This window comes from Melanerpes formicivorus, unplaced genomic scaffold, assembly GCF_026170545.1.
Source record: "Melanerpes formicivorus ecotype bairdi unplaced genomic scaffold, bMelFor1.0.p_v2 SCAF_5, whole genome shotgun sequence".
Taxonomy (NCBI): domain Eukaryota; kingdom Metazoa; phylum Chordata; class Aves; order Piciformes; family Picidae; genus Melanerpes; species Melanerpes formicivorus.
The window spans coordinates 3331626-3356100 of NW_027142357.1; the positions used below are offsets into that span (position 1 = coordinate 3331626).

The window sequence follows — 24475 nt, forward strand, 5'->3', positions numbered from 1 at the left end:
TTGGACTTTGAATCCTAGTGAGCTAGCTCAGAGGGAAGGGAGATGAGATGATTCTATTGCTTTTGAGATCATAGTATCATAGTATCATAGTATCATGCAGGGTTGGAAGGGACCACAAGGATCATGTAGTTCCAACACCTCTGCCATGGGCAGGGACACCCCACACTAGATCAGCCTGGCCAGAGCCTCATCCAGCCTGCTCTTAAACACCTCCAGGGACGGGGCCTCAACCACCTCCCTGGACAACCCATTCCAGGGTTTCACCACTCTCCTGGTGAAGAACCTCCTCCTCACATCTAGCCTGAATCTCCCCACCTCCAGCTTCATTCCATTCCCCCTAGTCCTATCACTACCTGAGATCCTGAGAAGTCCTTCCCCAGCCTTCCTGTAGGCCCCCTTCAGATCCTGAAAGGCGACAATTAGGTCACCTCGGAGCCTTCTCTTTTGCAGACTGAACAGCCCCAACTCCTTCAGTCTGTCCTCATAGGAGAGGTGCTCCAGCCCTCTGATCATCCTTGTGGCCCTTCTCTGGACACGCTCCAGCATCTCCACATCCCTCTTGTAATAGGGGCTCCAGAACTGGACACAGTACTCCAGGTGGGGTCTCACCAGGGCTGAGTAGAGGGGGAGGATCACCTCCCTCGACCTGCTAGCCACACTTCTCCTGATGCAGCCCAGGATCTGATTGGCTTTGTGGGCTGCAAGTGCACATTGAGAGCTCATGTTGAGCTTCTTGTCCACCAGCACCCCCAAGTCTCTCTCCTCAGGGCTGCTTTCCAGCCAGTTACTGCCCAGCCTGTATTTGTGCCTGGGATTGCCTCGACCCAGATGCAGGACCCTGCACTTGCTCTTATTGAACTTCATGAGGTTGGCTTGTGCCCACCTCTCCAGCCTGTCAAGGTCCCTCTGGATGGCCTCCCTTCCCTCCAGCGTGTCTGCTGCACCACACAGCTTGGTGTCATCAGCAAACTTGCTGAGGGTGCACTCAGTGCCACTGTCCATGGCACCCACAAAGATGTTGAACAAGACAGGTCCCAGGACTGATCCCTGAGGGACTCCGCTTGTCCCTGGCCTCCACTGGGACATGGAGCCATTGACAGCCACTCTTTGGGTGCGGCCATCAAGCCAGTTCCTTATCCATCCAGTGGTCCACCCATCAAACCCATATGTCACCAGTTTGGAGACCAGGATGTGGTGCGGGACAGTGTCGAAGGCTTTGCTCAGGTCCAGGTAAATGACATCAGTTGCTTGCCCTTCATCTATTAATTTCGTCACCTGCTCATGGAAGGCAACCAGGTTGGTCAGGCAGGATTTGCCCTTGGCAAAGCCATGCTGACTGTTCCCAATCACCTCTTCACTAGTTTTGCTGTTTCAGATCTCAGTCACGTGGATTGAAGTAAGCAAGAAATTTAGGGCAGCCTTGTGCCCTTCCAGAGATGTGGTTGCAGGCAAGGCAGCATACCGCAGAGCTCCTAGAAGTGTACTCAACACAATCCACAAAAGGTGTGGTCCTAAATCTGTGTCAAGAAGCACCAGGCTGCTTACATTGATAATGGCTCTGGAGCTGCCAATTACAAAACTACACAAATCCTAGGAAGCATGTGTGGGTAAAGTGTCTTCAGCCATCTTCTGCTTCTCCCTGGGCAACAGTGACCTGTACTGTCTGTTCACTGAGCCTTGTCTTCTCTTCCAGCTATGATACCCTGTGTTGTAGGCAGGATTCTTGTGCTGTGTATATGATGTATCCTGGCCTGCTCACAAGCCTTCCAGCGATCATGTTTCTGCCTCTTGTGTTGTGCCAAGCGCTTGGTGTATAAATATGCATGCGTACAGATCTCTGTTGTTGCCAGCATGCCTCTTAGGCTCTCATCTGACCCTTCTCTACTTTCTTTCTTGTCCATTTTAAGCTTGTGGTTATCTTTTTAGTTTTTTATTCACGTGCATTTGCTCATACATATTTGCTCACCTTTCCCTTTCTTTCTCTGTCCCATCTAATACCCTGGTGAGGGACTTTTTAGGGTGTCAGGTAATGATAGGACTAGGGGGAATGTAAAAAATATAGAAATAGGTAGATTCAGATTGGATGCTAGGAAGAAGTTCTTCCCCATGAGGGTGGTGAGACCCTGGAATGGGTTGCCCAGGGAGGTGGTAGAAGCCTCATCCCTGGAGGTTTTCAAGGCTAGGCTGGATGTGGCTCTGAGCATCCTGATGTAGTGTGAGGTGTCCCTGCCCATGTCAGGGGGGTTGGAACTGGATGATTGTTGAGGTCCCTTCCAACCCTAACAATTCCATGATTCTGTAACAGCCAAGAATCGTATTTCTTTCTCTATATGCATTTTCTGCAGCTGTCACTTTTCCAGGGAAAAAGGTGTTCTCCATTTACAAAAGTCATTGGAGATGCTGCATGAAAGACATCAAATCAATAGTAGAGGTTTCTGCTTTGTTATTAGGTGGAGAATTGTAATAGCGGAGACTATGGGCAGCAGATGTGCTTGGTGTTTTGATTTACACACTGTTGTATTCAGGGTGGCACATCATATATCAGAGTCAGTGACAAAGTTCTAATGAGACTTGATTATTGGTAGAGCTGCAAAGTTTTCTTGCAGGAGTACAAGCTGAGCTTACTGACTACATTAAACTTGTGGTTGGAGTCTTAATAAGATTTAAAACTTCAGAGTTACTGTGTTGAAAGCATTTGTGGCATGGAAAATTCAAGTTCCTTTTGAAACCGCTAAGACTTAAAAATTGTATGTACTTCTGCATCATGTTATGCAGAAATTTGTCTAGTTTAGAGAAGAAAGGAAGTTTCTTGTTTTCTTGCTAGTGTTATTTTGGCATACAGCGGTGCAGGGTTTGACATTAATCAACTGCATCGTGATGTGAAAATCGAGGAATGCAAAATGAAATCACAGCAATCACAGAAATGAAAGCACAGATGCAGGACTGTTGTACCTTTATTGTACAGAACATAGAGGCATTTCAGTGTACAAATACAGGACTGGTAAGTACCCTTCCAAGTGTCATGCTTTGGGTATTAACCAGTGTGTGGCAGGATTTCATTAAAACCTTACCTGGCTAATATATAATCTCTAGTAGGGTTTTTTTATTCTTTTTTTTTTTTTTTTAATATGAGCCTTGTTTCACAGAATCACAGAGTGTTAAGGCTTGGAAGGGACCTCTGGAGATCATCCAGTCCAACCCCTCTGCCAAAGCAGGATCACTTAGAGTAGGTCACACAGGAATGCATCCAAGCAGGTTTTGAGTGTCTTCAGAGAAGGAGACTCCCCAACCTCTCTGGACAGCCTGTTCCAGGGCTCTGTCACCTTCACAATGAAAATGTTTTTCCTTTTGTTCGCGTGGAACCTTCTGTGCTCCAGCTTGCACCACTGCCCCTTATGCTATCATTGGATATCACTGAGTAAAGCCTTCCTGACACTCACATTTCACATCTCTATAAACATGAATGAGGTCCCCCTCAGTCTCCTCTTATCCAAGCTAAAGGGCCCCAGCTCTCTCATCCTTTCCTCAGAAGGGAGATGTTCCATTGCCTTCAGCATCTTTGTGGCTGTGTTCTGGACTCTTTCAAACAGTTCCCTGAGGCCCTTCTTGAACTGAGGGGCCCAGAACTGGACACAATATTCCAGTTGTGGCCTTTATTACTGTACCAAGCAGCTCTGAGAGCAAAATCAGGCCTTTTTAATTTGTCTTGCATCACTGTATGAACAAATTTCAGTAACACAGTCCAAACCATTAGTTCATGTTGATCCATGGGAAGTATCTTAGCTTACTGTTTTGGGGGCATTTTTTTTCATGATTTTCCAAAAGAGATGATCTTACCAAAATGACAATTTCTCAATGGAAAAAGATGCTTAACCTCTAATTTCCATACTTGTATAGAATCAAGATATATGTTTTAGGTAACTTGTATTTGTCTAATTAGAATTTAATTCTTGTAGTTGTCTTCATTAGCAAGTAGGTGTATGGAGATTTGTAATTTGTCAAGCCTTGAAGCAATTGTCTTCCCAAAAGATTATACACAAATTAGTGAAAAATGAGATGACTTGATTTAATTAGGGCCTTCCAGTGCATAACATTTTTCTCACCAATTGCTGTCTTCCCAGTTTCTTGGCAGTACAGAAGTGGAGCAGCCGAAAGGCACAGAAGTTGTAAGAGATGCTGTTAGAAAGTTAAAGGTAAGAAAGCATTTTCAGTTGAACATATTCTTAACCTGTTCTCTCAGGTAAGATGCTTTGTGTTTCCAGGTGAATTCATTGGTTCTAGAAGCAGTTGCTTTTCCTAGATTCCTGGCTGCTTTGTTAGCAGATGCTCTGCTTTACAAATATTTATAGAATCATTGAATCACAGAATGCACTCGGTTGGAATGGACCTTTAAAAGTCAGCTAGTTCAACCCCCTGCACTAAGCAGGCACATCTCCAACTAGATCAGATTCTCAGAGCCCCATTAAGCCTCACCTTGAATATCTCCAGGGATGGGGCCTCCACCACCTCCCTGCATAAGCTGGGCCAGTGTTCTACCACCCTTATATTAAAGAACTGCTTCCCAATGTCCATTCTAAATCTCCTCTAATTTAAAACCATTGCCTCTTGTCCCAGTCCTACATGCACTTACACACAGTCCCTCCCCAGCTTTCTTGTAGGTCCCCTTCAGGTCCTGAAAGGCAGCTGTAAGCTCTCCCTGGAGTCTTCTCTTTTCCACACTGAAAACCCCAGCTCCTTCAGCCTGTCTTTGTAGGAATGGTGCTCCAGCTTCATCTTCATGGCCCTGCTCTCTATGCTCTACATCAAGTCCATGTCCTTCTTGCTTTGAGGGCCCTAAAGCTGGACACAGTATTCTAGGTGAGATCATACCAGAGCAGAGTGGCAGAATCACTTCTGTCTGCATAGTTCTTTCCTGGAGGGTGCAGTTATTTATAATATAAAGGTTATGTATCTCAATGTGGTTAGGGAGAACCGAGTGGCTCAGTTGGTAGCGCATAAGACCCTTAATGGGAAGGTCATGAGTTCAAGCCTGCAGTGGGCAGTATTGTCCTCCCTGCTCTAGTCATGAGGTTTGTGGTGACAGGTTGGACTCTATGATCTTTGAGTCTCTTCCAACCTTAGTGATACTGTATACTGTGTAATGCTTGTTCTTTGGAACCTTTAGGGCTTCATTGATACACACTTAAGTAGCAACAATTTGTTTGAACTGCCATCCTCACTTTGTGGCTATTTACTGTCTCTAATTATGGCACTGCAATGCAGAGAATTAAAGGAGCTCTTTCTTCTTTCCCGTCCCTGGAGGTGTTTAAGAGCAGGCTGGATGAGGCTCTGTCCAGCCTGGTCTAGTGTGGGGTGTCCCTGCCCATGGCAGGGGGGTTGGAACAAGATGATCCGTGTGGTCCCTTCCAACCCTGAATGAAACTATGAAACTATGATTGAAAAAGTAGTGACTTCGATGATGCTTCTCCTCCGCTCCTCTGGGCTGTGAGTTGTTTCCCATGAGCTCCAGTTAGGTGGGATGCCTCTTGTGCAGAACAGTGTCCACCCACTTGAGGTAAGCTGGTGGTGCCAGGGAGCAGGACTAAGAATGCCAAACCACACCTTAAGTGGGCTGTGATGGCTCTGTGGGTACTGGCTTTCCCTGGCTACTTTTCATCTAAAGCTGAAGCATCTGATCCATCTAAATCAACTGTCAGACTAGAGATGAAGGTTTGTGGCACTGGCACAAATGTAATTCCTCCTCCAGCTTGATGACTGATAATATATCTGAGGGTCATGATACACTGGGGAGGTTGTGAGGATGGAGCTGGCTTCTTTTCAGTGATGCCTTATGACAGGACAAGGAACAACAGGCACAGGTTAGAACACAGGAGGTTTAACTTGAACTTAAGGAGAAGCTTCTTTACTTTGAGGATGACAGAGCCCTGGAACAGGCTGCCTGGAGAGTAGCTTTCTCTGGAGACTTTCAACACCCACCTGGACAAATTCCTCTGCAACTGCTCTGGGTGAACCTGCATTAGCAGGGAGGTTAGATTAGATGATCTCCAGAGATTCCTTCCAATCTCTACCATTCTGTGTTTCTGTTGCAGAGCTGTGGTGAGAGAACAGGGTTTACAAACCAAGCCTGTTTATGGTGAAGAATGTTCATGCCTTGTCCTCCAGGTCTTCACGTTTCATTGGAAAATGTCTGTGCACCCAAACTCTCTCTGTGTGCTGGTTCACATACATGGCCGAGAAAATCAGACACATTTTTTTCATGGTTCTTGGGCACTAAGGGACTCAGACAGAAAGTGAGTGAAATGACTTATTGGGGGTTGTTAACACATAACATGGCTTTGACATGACTCAGTGACAGCTTAAAGCTCTTTAGATGCTTTGAGTTGTGGTAGGGAATGCTGATTTGATTTGTCTGCTGACAATGTGGAATTGCAATGTTTTGTGCTTAGGTGTTTAGAGCTTTTGGAAAATTAGTTTGTTTGGATGTCAAAATTGTTCTGTCTACTATTGCACTGTGCATGACTTTTTGTAGGGTTTTCATTATTCGTTTAAACACAAGTTCATCAGAAATTGACAGAAAAATTTTGGGAATCAATATTGAGAAATTAGATTCTTAGTTTCTACTATAATAGATAAAAAAAGAAGGAATAAGGCATGGAACACTGTTGATGTAGCTCAGCTTTTAAGGCTCAGGTTTCCCTTGAAAAAACCTTCTCTACAAGATTGATTAGTAATTGTGTGAAGGTACTGAAACGGGATTCATTGCTATTGCATCAGGAGAAGTGTGGCCAGCAGGTCGAGGGAGGTGATCCTCCCCCTCTACTCAGCCCTGGTGAGACCCCACCTGGAGTACTGTGTCCAGTTCTGGAGCCCCTATTACAAGAGGGATGTGGAGGTGCTGGAATGTGTCCAGAGAAGGGCCACAAGGATGATCAGAGGGCTGGAGCACCTCTCCTATGAGGACAGGCTGAAGGAGTTGGGGCTGTTCAGTCTGCAGAAGAGAAGGCTCCGAGGTGACCTAATTGTGGCCTTCCAGTATCTGAAAGGGGCCTACAGGAAGGCTGGGGAAGGACTTCTCAGGATCTCAGGTAGTGATAGGACTAGGGGGAATGGAATGAAGCTGGAGGTGGGGAGATTCAGGCTAGATGTGAGGAGGAGGTTCTTCACCAGGAGAGTGGTGAAACCCTGGAATGGGTTGTCCAGGGAGGTGGTCGAGGCCCCGTCCCTGGGGGTGTTTAAGAGCAGGCTGGATGAGGCTCTGTCCAGCCTGATCTAGTGTGGGGTGTCCCTGCCCATGGCAGGGGGGTTGGAACTAGATGATCCTTGTGGTCCCTTCCAACCCTGAATGAAACTATGAAACTATGTTTCTGCTCTACCAAAATGGTACAGCTGCCTCTAAAGATTTGCTTAATCAATTCATAGTGTTGTACACCAAAAAAAGATTCATTTTGCTGCAGCTGGTCAGAGATTTTATTGCCCACTTGGTTTTGAGTCGTTTAGGCTAATACAAGTATGTGTTTTTTTAACCGTCATAGCATGCTGCCAGTGGAAGCACAATGTAGGAGTTTCTTCTGTGCCTCCCTACAATTTAAGGCTAATACTGGAGTGAAGCTGGTGTTTTGGATGCTTGTGTTTATGAAATTCCATTACCCTGAGGAAAGTTAATTCTGTGCAGAAATCTATCAAGATAATGTTCTGCAATGGAGACGTTTTGATTCTATTTTAATGATGTTTTGTCAGACTCCTCCTAAGTAAGGCAGCTGCGGAGTGTCTGTCTCATGGTTAGAACTCCAGGCTAGCCTGGGCTCTCACTGATCACTGAGGGCTTTTGGTGCCTTGGATGGTATGAGTTGGTATCTTGAAATAGTTTTCTCTGAAAGCAGGTCTAAAAAGCATTTCAAGCTACTTGTTCTCTGAAGCATAGGAAGAGTCAGAATTATTTTCCTTTGCTGGGAAAAAACATTTGTCAGCGTATCACTAAAATTTAGAGGGGTTTTGTGTATAGTTGTAATGCCATTGGAGCATGTAAGTATCTGTTCTAGCTTTCTACACATGTTCTGTAAATAAACCACCTTGCAGAGATGTATTTGAATTGTTGCTGCCAGGATTCCACTATTTTCTTCACGCTCGGAAGCCTGGAACTTAGCTGTTAGGTATTATGCAGGCTCTTACATAATCACAAGTTTATTAGCAAACTCAGAAAAGTAATTAAAGGCAGCTTTTGGAATGACTTGAAAACTCTTGGAGCAGAATTCAGAGAGCAATAAGGAGGTTTGGCGTTTGAAACAGTCCTCATTTCAACATCGATTTATGTTGCGCATCTAAATTCTTTGAAGAGAAGCCTTAGAGGTCCTGGGTTTCATTATTATCCACACGTCTCCAGCTTGTTTTTAGAACATGCTAATTAAAGATTTTTGAACCAGTGAAGATAGCTTGGAAACTGAGGTCTTGGATTGAAAGAAAACATATGTAGTGGGTTGGTGGGTTTTGGTGTTGGCTGTATATATTTCTGGAGTAGGAGAGGTTTTAAAAGATATGTAGCTTGTGAAACTACAGTGCCTGTATTTTTTTTAGTCATTATTGCTGTATGGATTTGAGTTTGATCACAGTGTTGTTCATCATAATTTCTTTAATGAAAATTAATAGCTAGCAGAAAGACAGCTGACTCTTAATATTTGGAGCTATGTTATAACTGCCCCAAACGGCCTTAATAATCTTTTGAAGTGATGTGCTTACAGGGATGTATAGATGATGAAATGCTGTCACTGTAATCTATTTTTTCTGAAGCCATCATGTCATCATGCTGTGTCAGAAAGGGCATTTGGTGTACAGCTCTTGAGGTCGTGAAATCAAAAGCTCTTTACTCATACAGCACAAAGGAAAACCAGGGTTGTGCAGAACTGTAGATTGCAGTTCCGTGAGCTGATTTATCCCAGCAGGTGGAGCTGATGTTCTACAGGAAAATAGGATCGCCTGCAGGAAGTTTTTCTGGATGCTTCTTTGTACTTCAGTATTCAGTATTCACTTCTTTCATCCCAAATACTACGGCTAAATTTTCTAAGCACTTGACAGTTTTGATGGGTTAGTTGCAATCTGAATATGCATAGTTTTTCAAGCATCTATATTTTATTTTTCTAGAGGGTTGTGCAGCACTTTTGTCTAGTTGGGATTTCCCCTCATGTTTTCAAGTCTCTTGGAACTGTACTGCAAGAGATGGAAGAAAGCTGCAAGAGAAGATAAGCAGATACAGAATCATAGAATAGAATCCCAGAATCATTTTGCTTGCAAGAGACCTTTAAAGTCATCAAATCTCGCCACAAACCAAACAATTGTTTGTCATCATTAAAGCATGTCCCTCAGCACCACATCTACACCCTTTGAAACCCTTTGAAACCCTTCGAGGGATGGTGACCCCACCGCTTCCCTGAGCAGCCCATTCTTGGGCTTGACAACTCTTTCTGTCCAGAATTTTTTCATGATGTCCAACCTAAACCTCCCCTGCTGGAATTTCCTCATGTCCTGTCATTTGTTAGTTGGGAGAACAAATTAAACTCCACCTTGCTACAACCTCCACAGTTGGACACTAATGTTTTAAAAATGTGGATTTTTCTTTTCATGATTAGGTGAATCATTCTCATAATTTGGTACAAATTGCTTTTTCCTTCCCTTTTTCTAGCCAAACTCATTTTAAAAGAAAATGGTACCAAGCTTTTGTGTGGGGACACGTGTACATTGTGTAAATGCATACATGTCAAATCACACTTTGTTTTATGAAGTGAATTGATAACTTCACTTGAAGGACAGAAATTCTAAATCAGACTGTGGAGGTGAGTTTGGTGCTTCTCAAAAAGTGCTCAAAGGGTAGCCAGTGGTGAGAACAGGATGCAAAATACAGCATTTCCAGACCAGTAGTAAAAAAACATCATGAAGGGATGTTAAAGAGAAACCAGAAGTAAACATGTGAGTTTTGAGTTGTTCCTTTTACAGCCTTCAAAGAGGTGTTTTTGTGAAGACCTAACTCTTCTCCTACTCAGCTTCCAATTCAATCTCCTTTTCTCCTCCTTTATTCTTCTCTTATTGAAAATGACCAGGTAGTGTACATGGAATTAATCACTTTGAAGCCACTTCACCAGCTGCTTGATATTGGGATATTGGGATAAAGAGGTTTCCAGTCCAGCCTTACAGCCATGACTGTTATCTTTGAAGTCCTGGAGAAAGCAGAACGTGTGGTTCTTGACCAGCCTAGGACAGCCTGAGGACTAAAGCAGATCAGATGAGAAGAGCTGAAGAAGAAAATACCTGTTTACCTCTTCTCTCTCTCATCAAAAAAACTCCAAACCAAAAGAAACTCAAAAGCAAAATGACCCCAGACAAACAAAAAAACCATGACCAAAACTATAAAAAAATCTCCCAAACCTCAACACACCACTAAACAAAAAACCCCAGCACACCACCTCCAAAAACCCCCAAATAACCCAACAAACCAAACAAAGTCATCTGGGAGTGAGAGATTGAAAAAAAAACAACAGACTGTGCTGGATTGTTTGCTACACTGTGGTTAAAAGCTCCACAGCCATCCTCTCAGTCCAGTGCCTGTTTGGAAAATTGAATGCAACATGTTCCACAAAAATGGATTCTGAGACAGCTTTTTCCTACCTAGCTAATTATTGAGATATTCAAGTCTGTATATCTGTGGCCTTTTTACCCTTTTCATAGAATCATAGAATCAACCAGGTTGAAAAAGACCTCAGCGATCATCAAGTCCAACCTATTACCTAATACTTAACACCTCATGACAACTAAACCATGGCTTCAAGTGCCATATCCAATCCTTTTTTGAACACTTCCAGTGACAGGGACATCACCACCTCCCTGGGCAGCACATTCTAGTGGCCAATTACTCTTTCTGTGAAGAATTTGCTCCTCACCTTGTGCCTAAACTTCCCCTGGTGCAGTTTGAGACTTTTCATCTTTTTGGGAACTGTACTTCATACCCCTATAAAATGTGCATGAGACCTTGGACCCAAAAGACAAGTAGTTGCTGCAGGTTTTGAATATCTCCACAGAGGGAGACTCCACAACCCCACTGGGCAGCCTGCTCCAGTATTCCATCACCCTCACAGGGAAATTTTTTTCCCTCCTGTTTCCATGGAACTTTCTCTGCCTCAACTTTCACCATTGCCCCTTGTCCTTGGGCATCAGCAAGCAGAATCTGACTCCATCCTCTTGGCAGTCACCTTTCACATCTTTATAAACACGAATGAGGTCACCTCTCAGTCTCCTCTTCTCCAAGCTAAAGAGCCCCATCTCCCTCAGTGTCTCCTCGTATGGAAGATGTTCCACTCCCTTAATAATTTTTGTGGCTCTGCACTGGACTCACTCAAGCAGTTCCCTGAGGCCCTTATTGAACAGAGGGGCCCAGAACTGGACACAATATTCTAAATGTGGCCTCACCAGGGCAGAGTAGAGGGGGAGGAGAACCTCTCTTGACCTATAGAGGTCTATAGAAAGTAGATTTTTTTGTATGTTGCTTTCCCTATAAGATTCAAGAAAACTGTGATGTTTATTCCAAAGCTGTTAAAAAAAAAAGAAAAAAGCTATCCCAGCTCACTGAGCTGCTCATACTGACCGAATCTGAGTGTTTTGCTTGAGAACAATGTATGTATAAAGTAACAGCTTAAGAATTTGGCCCTTCCTGTCTATTCCCAAGCCGTGCTGTGTGTGATTCATTCTAATTTTATATCATCAACCATTTTGATGCCAGTGGAAGGCTACAGATTTTTACCCTCTGAAACAATCTTGTTACTGTGTGAGCTACAGATACTACTTTGTTTTACATCTGTGCTGAAAGGAGAAAATGCTGTTTGTAAATCTCCCCTAAGGTCCATTAGAGTCCTCTTTAAGTAGAAGGAATGAATTGAAAAAATAGGAGGGCATATTGACCTATTGAAGGACATGGACCCAGTGGAGGGGGTCCAGAGGAGGGCCACAAAAATTATCAGAGGTCTGGAGCACCTCTGCTACAAAGACAGGCTGAGAGGGTTGGGGTTGTTCAGCCTGGAGAAGAAAAGGCACTGGGGAGACATTACAGAGGCCTTCCAGTACCTGAAGGGGGCTTACAGGAAAACTGGGGAAGGACTGTTTACGAAGGCCTGGAGTGATAGAACAAGGGGCAATGGTTTTAAATTAGAGAAGAGGAGATTTAGATTGGACATGAGGAAGAAGTTCTTTACTCTAAGGGTGGTGGAACCCTGGCCCAGGTTGCATAGGGAGGTGGTGGATGTGGCCCCATCCCTGGAGACATTTAAGGTCAGATTGGATGGGACTCTGAGCAACCTCATCTGGTTGGGGATGTCCCTGCTCACTGCAGAGAGTTGGACTAGGTGACCTTTAAAGGGACCTTTGGGTCCCTTCCAACCCAAACCGTTCTATGATACCTAAGTGTTAGGATCTACTGTTCAAACTCTTCTGAAGTCTGAGTGGTGGCTGAGCTTGGTATTCTAGAGAAGGTCAGACAGGAAAGAAATTGCTGATCAGTATCTGCCATTATCTGTTAATAAACAGACAACGAGTGGGCAGGAGAAGCATGAACAAAATAACTGCGCCAGATTTTCTGAATTTATCTTCAGATACTTTATAGTCATTGTATCCCAGTAAACCTTTGATTGAAAAGCTCATTTGTCTCAATTAAAAAGCTTGTTTCTCTCTGGGTTGAAGATACTCTTCTGTGTTTTTCTTTCACCATTAGCTTGGTTTTGATATGATGGGGTTTCTTGTAAAGAGGGTTTCCAGTCCTCTCCTAACTTTCCCAAATACCCTGTGATCTTTCTTCATTTTGCCAACATCCTTCTGCATCTGAAAAGTTCAAAACATAAAATTTGACTACTTTTTCACAAGCAGCTGATGTAGTTCTAGCACAGTTGGCTTCTTAAGGATCTTTTTGAAACGTTCAAGGATTTTGTTAATTGGATTATTGGATTAGATTATTAGTTTCATGAGAATAGAATAGACCAGACCATGTTTCAAGAGACCTTCAAGGTCATCCAACACCATCTAATCAACTAAACCATGGCACCAAGCACCCTATCAAGTCTCCTGCTAAACACCTCCAATGATGGTGACTCCACCACCTCCCTGGGCAGCCTGTTCCAATGGGCAATCACTCTCTCTGTGTAGAATTTCTTCCTGACCTCCAGCCTATACCTCCCCTGGCGTCCATAGTTAGGAGAAAGCTTCCCATGACATTATTACATTCTTAATGCCGTCTTCACAGGCTATTCTCCCAAGAAACAGCGTTTTTTCCCATTTGTATTATTTGATATTGCAACAGAGGTAGTTCCTTTATGTTGATATTGCATCTGAGGTGATTTCTTTTCATACAGGCAATCTGTGATGGTCTGGTTGTCGAGGTGTTCTCCATGTTATTTGCCCCTCCATCAGCCTGACTGGTCTGCAAAGCTTCCTTTGAAATTGTTAGATTTCAGGTTATCAGTTACTTTTCTCCCCTTTTTTTCCTCTTAATATTTTTTTCTGCCTGAAGATTCTATCAGTAGTTCTTTTCCTCCTGGTCATTGTTCAGTAATGTCATGCTTAAGAAATAAACTCTGCTGGAATACATTAGAAACATATCTTCCCAATGACAATTTCCTGTTTATAGCTGCATCTGGAGACTAATGTAACTAACTTAACTAATGCTTTGGTTGCATTGCTTCATTTCCTAAATGTAATGGCATGCAAATCTCAGTTGAATGCTTTGTCTATTTTGACAAACTGCCCTTTTTTCTTTACTCTTTTTCTTTTTTGTTTGTAAAATCCATATTGATCGTTATTAATTTCATCTCACTTGAATTCTTTAGTTCTTGAACTTGATTTATGCCTTTGGAGAGTGGAGACGTGGAAGGGTCATTTGGTTCAGCCTGCATTGGCACAAAGTTATCTTCTGGAACTTCCTCAGTATTGTAAGACTTCTTGACTACTTGGAGCAAGCTTTGGCCAGCTGTTCTGAAAGTTGTGCAAGTTATTCAAGTCTACTTACTTTTAAATGTTTCCATTTTGTAGCTGTTGCTTAGGACCCTGAGATTTGTTACAGTGGGGAAACCAAGAAGTTCATCATCATTCTCAACATATACATTATGGCTTTGACTCAGTAAAATCAAATATTAGTTATGCCTCCTCTTCATAGAATCATAGGCTGGAAGGGACCTCCAAAGGTCATCTAGTCCAACCCCCTCTGCAGTAAGCAAGGGCATCCCCCACTAGATCAGGCTGCCCAGAGCCCTGTCAAGCCTCACCTTGAGGATCCCCGGGGATTGGACCTCAATTACCTCCCTGGGCAACCTGTTGCAGTGTTCCACTGCCCTTATGCCAAAGAACTTATTCCTAACATCCAATCTAAATCTTCTCAAGTTTGAAAGCATTGCCCTTTGTCCTATCACTGCAGGCCTCTCTCTGTGCTTCTTGTAGGACTCCTCAGGTACTGGAAAGTCATTATTAGGTCTCCCCAGTACATCTTGTTAATCAAGGACCATCTCCAAAAAACCAGGATTCACTTAAACTCGAGGCCTGTCCTAGGATTATCTATCACATACGTATATTTCTGTGCACTGTAAAGTACGTTGGAGACTGGGATGGCCAAACTGTCCAGGGAAGCTGTGGGTTTTGTGGTTGTTCCATTTAATACATAACAAAGCAAGACAAGTGCAGAGCCCTGTTGTAGTCTGAAAATGGACCACAAATGTGGCTTTATCCAATAAAAGAACATCTTCATGTTATAAATCAGAAAGGAGAGCTGGCAGGGTGTGAGAGTGATGAGTAAATGTATCTCAAAATGATCTGAAAGGCAATGTGAGGTTTATACTCCTATTGGGAGTAAAAATCTATGCTAATAAAACCTGGATTGCCCTGTCATTTTACTGTGTTGTGAAGGAGAGACTTAAGAATCAAGAGATTAAATCGGTAGTGTGAAACGTAAATCAGATTATTTTGGGGGGTGGTGGTGTGTTAATTAGTGATTTTCATTAAAGAAAAAAGATTTCTTTTCCTACAGCAAATTTGAACTCTCCTAGAAAATACATTAAAAAAACCCCCATTGATGGCTGCCCTACCATTTTCCTGTTTTGTGAAGCAGAGACTTAAGAATCAAGAGATTAAATTGGTAGTGTAAAATGTAAAACAGATTTTTTTTTTGGGGGGGAGATTAATTGGTGATTTTCATTAAAGAAAAAAGATTTCTTTTCCTATAGCAAATTTGAATTACCCTAGGGGAAAAAAAAGATATTATTAAATTGACTGCTGCCCTATCGTTTTCCTGGGTTTTGAAGCAGAGACTTAAGACTCAAGAGATTCAATTGGTAGTGTGAAATGTAAATCAGATTTTTCAGAGGGAGTTGTCTAATTAGTGATTTTCAGTAACGAAATAAAAGATTTCTTTTCCTACAGCAAATTTGAGTTACCCTAGAAAAGTAAACAAATGTTGCTGGCTGAAATTCCTGTAGTCAAATGATTAGGTTTTTAAGTTGTTTCTTTTCTATAAATTGTTTAGTTGATTTCTTTTTCCTTATTATCAAATAAGAAGATACATGTGAGATGACCAATCTTAATGAAAGGGATGGGAATGGAATTAAACTCTATTCAAAGTGTATTCTAAATATGTGAGAAATGAGATCACAGGTAAATAGGATAGGAAAAGGAAGTGCATATTGGGAGAGCTACATACATGACACTGAAGAAAGGCAGGAGTAGAAGTTGTGTTAGATTTGCTTGACTTTCAACTAGTTGGATTTCATTAATAAGTCATCCTGTAGAAATCTTGATAAAATGTTTGGCCAGTGACTGTAGCATTCCTAGATGTTGAAAGGTAAAATAGGTTCTTTAAGATTTGGGTTTGAGAGTGGCAGAGAGCAGTTTAGGTGGGGATTTTAGTTTGGTTTAGTTGTTTGATTTTTTAACCTAACTTGTGAAACATGTGATACTTGTTAGCTGATGTGAGAGGATGACAGAGCACTGGAACAGGCTGCCCAGAGAGGTTGTGGGGTCTCCGTCTCTGGAGACTTTCAAAACCTGTCTGGATGCATTCCTGTGCAACCCTGGGTGATCCTGCTTTGGCAGGATCTCTGGGAGTTCCTTCCAACCTCTAACATTCTATGATTCTAAAATCAACAGCCAACTGCTTCACAATCACAACATACTTTCGGCTCCTGTTTTCAGGTCTAACCCTTCTTAAGATAGGTTTGCACCCTTGTTGACATCCTAGACTGTTCATGCCAGTAAAAGTCATTGTCCTCACTGACATTTTTTATAGTTTATTTGTACTGATGGTGAGTTACGTGCTCAAATATACTTGAGTTGAAGCAAGTTTGAGGATGATGTGTCTAAACATAGTTGTGAAACAGGGACTCCAACTCCTCTCCAACTCCTCTGACTTTCAGTGAGTCATTGTCTTTACTTCACAGAATCACCAAATGTTAGGGGTTGGAAACATTTTATAGAATCATAGAATCATTGAGGTGTTAGGATTGGAAGGGACCTCAAGGATCATCTAGTTCCAATCCCCCTGCCAAGGGCAAGGACACCTCACACTACATCAGGTTGCTCATAGCCACATCCAGCCTGGCCTTAAAAATCTCCAGGGATGAGGCTTCTACCACATCCCTGGGCTACCTGTTCCAGCATCTCACCACCCTCATGGTGAAGAACTTCTCCTAATATCCAATCTGAATCTACCCATTTTTTATTTTTTTCCCTTCCTCCTAGTCCTATCATTTGAAAATACCATTCCAGGCAGTCAAAGACTTGAGAGGAAAAGTGCCAGCAACAGAGTAAAATATAGAGGAATTCTATGGTTTTGCTAAGGAAAATTGACCAAATTCATGACTTCATTGTCATTCCACTTCTTAACTGCTATGCAAGAATGAATTTTAGATACCTTGCTTATTCTGCATGCAGTATTCAGGATAGAAAGACAAGTCACACCTAGCAGCTAGAAAGAAAGATCTAAAAAGATGGAAAATGTATTGAGTAGGACATGTTACCTGACTCTGTCACATGAAATGTTACCTAGCTATCTTCTAGTGCACTGTTAGCAAATAAATCCTGAGAATATGATAGAAATAATCAAGTATAACTTAGGTGCTGACAGCTGTGGTGCTTTCACATTGCTCCTGTTTGAAAGAACTGCTTTCCTTACAGTAACATATGGGAAGTGCCCTCCATACATAGCATCATGGAATTGTTTCTGTTGGAAAAGACCTCTAAGATCATGAAGTCCAACCGTCAATCCAACATCACCATGCTCACTAAAACTATGTCCCAAAGTGCCATGTGTAGGCATTTTTTGAACACTTCCAGGGATGGTTATGGCACCGCCTCTCTGGGCAGCCTGTTCCAGTGGGAGGTGGGGGGGGGGGACAGAAGTGAGCATAAAAAGAGTGGAATGTGGAAAACACAGCAGTGTCCACTGTTCAACACTCAAGCTGCTGACAAACTACCTGAAAGTGTTCACGGGAGGTTCAGGCTGGAGGTCAGGAGGAAGTTTTACACAGAGAGAGTGATTGCCCATTGGAATGGGCTGCCCGGGGAGGTGGTGGAATTGCCATCGCTGGAGGTGTTCAGGAGGAGACTTGACAGGGTGCTTGGTTGCATGGTTTAGTTGATTAGGTGGTGTTGGATGATAGGTTGGACACAATGATCTTGAAGGTCTCTTCCAACCTGGTTTATTCTATTCTATTCTATTCTATTCTGGACCTGAGCAAAGCCTTCGACACTGTCCCGCACCACATCCTGGTCTCCAAACTGGTGACACATGGGTTTGATTGGTGGACCACTAGATGGATAAGGAACTGGCTTGATGGCCGCACCCAAAGAGTGGCTGTCAATGGCTCCATGTCCCAGTGGAGGCCAGTGACAAGTGGAGTCCCTCAGGGATCAGTCCTGGGACCTATCTTATTCAACATCTTTGTGGGGGACATGGACAGTGGCATTGAGTGCACCCTCAGCAAGTTTGCTGATGACACCAAGCTGTGTGGTGCAGCAGACACGCTGGAGGGAAGGGAGGCCATCCAGAGGGACCTTGACAGGCTGGAGAGGTGGGCACAGGCCAACCTCATGAAGTTCAATAAGAGCAAGTGCAGGGTCCTGCATCTGGGTCGAGGCAATCCCAGGCACAAATACAGGCTGGGCAGTGCCTGGCTGGAGGATAGCCCTGAGGAGAGAGACTTGGGGGTGCTGGTGGACAAAAAGCTCAACATGAACTCTCAGTGTGCACTTGCAGCCCGCAAAGCCAATCAGATCCTGGGCTGCATCAGGAGAAGTGTGGCTAGCAGGTCGAGGGAGGTGATCCTCCCCCTCTACTCAGCCCTCGTGAGACCCCACCTGGAGTACTGTGTCCAGTTCTGGAGCCCCTATTACAAGAGGGATGTGGAGGTGCTGGAACGTGTCCAGAGAAGGGCCACGAGGATGATCAGAGGGCTGGAGCACCTCTCCTATGAGGACAGACTGAAGGAGTTGGGGCTGTACAGTCTGCAGAAGAGAAGGCTCCGAGGAGACCTAATTGTCGCCTTCCAGTATCTGAAGGGGGCCTACAGGAAGGCAGGGGAAGGACTTCTCAGGATCTCAGGTAGTGATAGGACTAGGGGGAATGGAATGAAGCTGGAGGTGGGGAGATTCAGGCTGGATGTGAGGAGGAGGTTCTTCACCATGAGAGTGGTGAAACCCTGGAATGGGTTGTCCAGGGAGGTGGTCGAGGCCCCGTCCCTGGGGGTGTTTAAGAGCAGGCTGGATGAGGCTCTGTCCAGCCTGATCTAGTGTGGGGTGTCCCTGCCCATGGCAGGGGGGTTGGAACTAGATGATCCTTGTGGTCCCTTCCAACCCTGAATGAAACTATGAAACTATGAAACTATGTTTCTATTGTTCTCTCTGAAAAAGCTTAAATTAGGTGCATGAAGAGCAGATAAAAGTTGCAAGAGAACCAAGTAAGTAGTAATATACTTTTTTTGAATTGCAGGAATACCTCCATAGTGTGCAGTCAGAAATGCTGTTCTGTGACCTCCTTTGGGAATGGTTACTGTTGTTTTATAAGAGCCTTTTGAAGGAGGGAAGCACAACTTCAGGTTGTTGGAGAGGAAATAAGTAATAAACAAGTAAAGAAAACTTAAATGTGATTGCTGTTGTATTTTTCACTCTATAGTTTGCCAGACATATCAAGAAATCTGAAGGCCAGAAGACACCCAAAGTGGAATTACAGATTTCAATCTATGGTGTAAAAATTCTAGATCCAAAAACAAAGGTAAGAGACTTTGGTGTTTATGATGCTAAACTACTAATAAAGTACTGATTTAACTGATTGTCATGTTTTTCTTGGTTTAGGTATTTTAAAATGTTATAAAGAAAGCCATTCTGTCCAGAGAAAACTCACAAATGCCATTTCTTGTTGCAATACATGGGAAACACCTTCCTAGGAAGGTACATGATACTCCAAAATAAAGGCTATGGCTAATCTATAATTTAGTGTTTTTAACCCTTTCACACCAGAATGTTTAATATAAATATAAATATATTTATATTAATATAAATAAATATTAACACTGGATTTGATAATTGTCTTTCCAAGTGGTCACCGTTGTGTAGGTGCCCACATATAGGTGTTCACAGAGGCATTTTGGTTTCAGTGACTTCTCACTGCTGCTTTGGACTTGCTTCTCTCTTTGCTGTTCAGTTTTTCCTCATTTTATTGTGTTTTTATTTTATCTGCCCTCCTGAATGCTGATGCTTCCAAGGTGTGTTACCCATTTCTCTGTAAGTTTGATGTAGCAGGTCATAAGCACTCTTGAAGACTTTTCATCTGGCACAGTATGACACTGCCTGTCTTTCCAGCCATCAACTCCGTTGAGTCATTCCGTGGATGCCTTTTCTGTTCTTTTGCATACTCTGGTGGTTTGGAAGAGGTTACATAGTAAGCAAAACAGCCTCCTCAGACACTTCAAAAAGGAATAATGAGATAAAAATAATTGAGCTAAAAAGTTGGTTTTATTTTTTCAGGAATCAGCAATTCTCAGCATCTTGAGCACTCTTAAATCTTTCATACGTATGTTAATGTTGGATTTGGATGGCTTGTTTTTTACTGCTTCTTGGAATCATGGAATTGTTTCAGTTGGAAAAGCATCCAACCATTGACCTAACACCACCATGGCCATTAAACCATGTCCCAAAGTGCCATGTCCACACACTTTTTTTTAATATCTCCATGGATGGTGACCCCACCATCTCTCTGGGCAGCCTGTTCCAATGCTTGACCACTCCTGAAGTAAAGAAATTTTTCCTAATATCCAATCTAAACCTCCTCTGGTGCAACTTGAGGCTGTTTCCTCTTGTTTTATCACTCAATAGTAGAGAGAAAATACAAACAGCCACCTTCTTTCTTCTTAGTGCTGGAGTGATAACTACTATTCAGTAGTGATCAGAGGGGCAATGGCTTCAAACTAGAGAAGAGTAAATTTAGATTGGATGTTAGGAACAAGTTCTTTACCATGAGGGTGGTGAAACACTGGAACTGTTTGCCCAAGGAGGTGGTTGAGGCCCTATCCCTGCAGATAATCATGGTGAGGCTTAACAAGGATCTGGGCACCCTGGTCTAGTTGAGGATGCCCTTTCTTACTGTAGAGGGGATTGGACCTTTGGAGGTCCCTTCCAACCCAGACCATTCTATGATAATGCATTTTGAGGAAAGGTAGCTTTAGTTCAAGGCTATTTCAGCTTGCAGCCCATTTTTGCTTTACACTCTTGATACATCCACAATTCAACAGTTCATAAGTGGGGGGGGGACAAGAAATACCCATGTTGACTTCAATTGCAGTTTTTTCATCTTGCCTTGCTTTCTAGGGCAGAAAAGGGTACTGAACCCCATCTCCAGGCAAGAAAACTGTTTTAAAGCAAGAGTTTTAAATGCCAATATATCTTAGTCTTTCTAAGTCTTCCTGCAAGGTTTAACAGAAAGCTGTGGGATGGAAGTTCCTGGGGGAGTAGGAACATCCTAATCTCTTAGCAATGTTGTTAGTACAACTCAAATGGCAGTCGACTATGAGTAGTCTTTTTATCTCCTCCACTTTGTTTCTTAAAGCTGCACATAAATGTAAAATGGAATCAAGTTTTCCTTCTATTTGTACAATTTATAGATGCTTTAGGAAGCGACATCGTTGCCATTGCAGATTGCAATCAGTTTTTCTTTGTGTTTCTGAAATAAATCAATATTGTCACAGAGGAATATTGGTTTATATTCATGTGATGACTGTTAATTGTGGTAGGAACGGGAGGTCATCTTGTATGTCAGGACTTGGTTTCCTATTTGTCACTCAGACAAGGAGGATTGCAGAAAAGTGGTTCTGTCCTTAAATGGTGTGAAGTAAAGTGGATCTATAAACATGAAAGAGCCAGAACAAGCTTGTGTTATTTTATTGAACTGTTAAAGAGCTGCAACAGAAAGAGATTAAATGAGAGAGAGAGATTTGGAGACGTTGGAGAAATTGGCTGTAAAAACTGTGAAAAGGAACCCAATTGAGGCAAGGAGCAAAGATTGCCTCTATGCTCTATTTTTTTGGATAAATGATTGTGTGCAAGGAGGGCAAGCCCTTGTTTAGGAGCTTATAGCAGTCTGGGAACCCTAGTGCTGCAAAGGAACTTTCTTCTTTTTAATAGATAATAGTTCAGATTGAAGTGCATAGTTTCCTTTAAAGCAAATACTGCTTTCCCATGTAATAAGCCAAATAAAATAAAATACCAAGAAGAGACTTGTTGAAGGAAAACAACAACAAAAAATCATAGCTGAGATAGTTTCTTTCAATCTTGTCAAACACTCTTCAGCTGAAGAGCATTGCCAAGGCAATTTTTGTAAATAGCTGGAAAATACTATTTTTTAATGGAGAGTGAAATACAGTCTCAAAAATATGCAAGTAATAATGTTTAAAAGCTGTTTATGTTGTACTTCAAGCAGTTGCTTAGATGTCCAGTTGGTTTCTCTGTTCCCCTTTATTTGGATAACAAAGTCACTTTATTTTTCTTTTCTATATTGAAGATAGAAAAGGAAGGACTTCTTTCAGTAAAACCATTGTAGCAAACCCTGGGAGATGGTGAAATGTGAAGATGGTCTGCACCTGGAGAAAGGACAGAGTATTTTACAAGCTCGAACTAAATTGCACAGGGAAGCAAAGCAACAGTAAAACCAATTTTCTAGAACAGAAATTACTGTCCAAATAAACACTCCCAGTTAAATGCTGTCCAAATGAAAACTTCCTGCTTACATTCAGCAAAAATGGGAACGTTTGTTTGGAGATGAGTTTGCTAACGCCTGTTATACATTAAATCCCCTTTTGGGTGCTCTCACGTACAATGAGAGACATTCAAAACACATTAGAGCAACTTGCCTTCTCTTACATACATGAGGAAACCCAGAGATTTACTGTGTTCACCTTTATCCAAAGCAAGTAGGATTGATTTCTTGAAATTTATCTTTTTTTTTCACTTGCAGGAGGTCCAGCACAACTGTCAGCTCCATAGGATATCATTTTGTGCTGATGATAAAACTGACAAGAGAATATTTACTTTCATATGCAAGGACTCAGAATCAAATAAGCATCTGTGCTATGTATTTGACAGTGAAAAGTGTGTAAGTATGCAAGGTGCTTTAAAAGAATGTGGGTGGCTCTTGCAGACTTGAAATAAAGCAGGAATGCTTAATAAAGGCAGACGTCACTTAGATGAAATCTTTCATGGTCCTATAGTGCCTTGTATCTTAGATGCATTAATTTATAGGAGAGCCTTTTCTTTCATTAATTTAAGATGGTTTTCTGGGAAAATTCTTCTCACTACCCAGCTCAGTATCCTAGGCCAGACATCTGCAGCACTGTCAGAGAACAGACTGCATCCCACCAAGCTCGAAATGTTTGCACAGCTGCTTTGCAGGGATTACTGCAACCCTGTGGCTGAAATACCCTGACAAGCTCTTCTGATGGGTTTGCCTCAGATTTATTGGATTGGTTGTTGGGGTATTTTTTACAAGAAAGTTCTCCCTTCTCTTCCCATCCCCCTGCCACATCTTTCAAGTTTAATGTTGTGATGCACTACCAGAAAATTTATTGCCCTGACCACTGACATTCTCTCGTGTCTGAGACACAATGGGGCAACTGCTCAAAAATGTGCAACAGCAGAAAAAGAAGTATTTCAGAACAGGAAATGGAGAAATGCTATGGAGAAATGTGTAGCTGAAGAGTCATGTGTTCACTCTGAAAGTAGTTAACAAAAACATTGAAATCAACAGCAAAAGTGGATGTTCAGGTTTTGTTTTTTATAATCTGGAATTAAACCTCTCTTTTTTGTTTATTCTGAAGTAGCTGAGATATACACAAAGGAAATCCTAAGGAAGAAATCCATATTTTTAGAAAACTATGCATGCTCACTTCTATTTATATGCAGTTCTTGCATTGCTTGGTACTTCAGGATTTCTGACTATGGAGTTGTTCACCCGCTGTGCTGGTTTTGCACCAGACAGAATGTGGGATTTAACCCAAAGGAGGAAATAGCAATACTTGCACAGGATTTAGAAGTCAAATGAAAATATTTATAAAAGTAGACTAAAAGGTAGTAAATATATACACACATATATGAGTTGGGGCTGTTCAGTCTGGAGAAGAGAAGGCTCTGAGGAGACCTAATTGTGACCTTCCAGTATCTGAAGGGGACCTACAAGAAGGCTGGGGAGGGACTTCTCAGGATATCAGGTAGTGAGAGGACTAGGGGGAATGGAGGTGGGGAGATTCAGGCTGGACGTGAGGAGGAAGTCCTTCACCATGAGAGTGGTGAAGCCCTGGAACGGGTTGTCCAGGGAGGTGGTTGAGGCCCCGTCCCCAGTGGTGTTTAAGACCAGATTGGATGAGGCTCTGTCCAGCCTGATCTAGTGTGGGGTGTCCCTGCCCATGGCAGGGGTGTTGGAACAATATGGTCCTTGTGGTCCCTTCCAACCCTGGCTGATACTATGATATAACCTGACGATGGCCCAGTCCCACCCTGGACCAAGCCTGAAGGGGCTGCAGCCTGTAGGGCTGCAATTTCTCTGTCCCTATCTCCACAGCACTAGGCCTTACCTCCCACACAGCAAACCCAAACAATTTTAAGCAAGAAGCAAGAGAGAGGAAAAGCAAAGCGCAGAAGAGCAAAAGGCAGAATAAAAGAGCAAGAACAAATTCCAACTTCAGATTATTCAGAGATTTCAGTCTGGGATGGGATAAAAATATTTCATAATGTCCTGTCCAGACCCTGGGGACCATCCAGCCCCCCTAGAACTCTTGAATACTCTGGAAAAGTTTTATTTATAGTAGGACAGTAGTCCTAAATCTATAATACCTGCATTTCTCCAGTGCCTTCAATGCTGTTCAGAATTGTTATGCATGTCTGTTCATTCATCTTCTAATTTCTATCCTGTGCTTCTTTTTTA

The 24475-nt window shown here is 42.7% G+C and overlaps 1 protein-coding gene across 3 annotated transcripts in view; it reads left to right on the plus strand.

Annotated features, from left to right (window-relative positions):
- Positions 1-24475, plus strand: part of GULP1 (GULP PTB domain containing engulfment adaptor 1) — a 212719-nt gene that overhangs the window by 151445 nt on the left and 36799 nt on the right. For all 3 annotated transcript variants that reach the window (XM_068137890.1, XM_068137891.1, XM_068137892.1), the window contains 3 exons: positions 4122-4193; positions 19181-19279; positions 22514-22651. In XM_068137890.1, coding sequence (XP_067993991.1) covers positions 4122-4193; positions 19181-19279; positions 22514-22651 — 309 coding nt within the window. The remainder of the gene's footprint in view (positions 1-4121; positions 4194-19180; positions 19280-22513; positions 22652-24475) is intronic.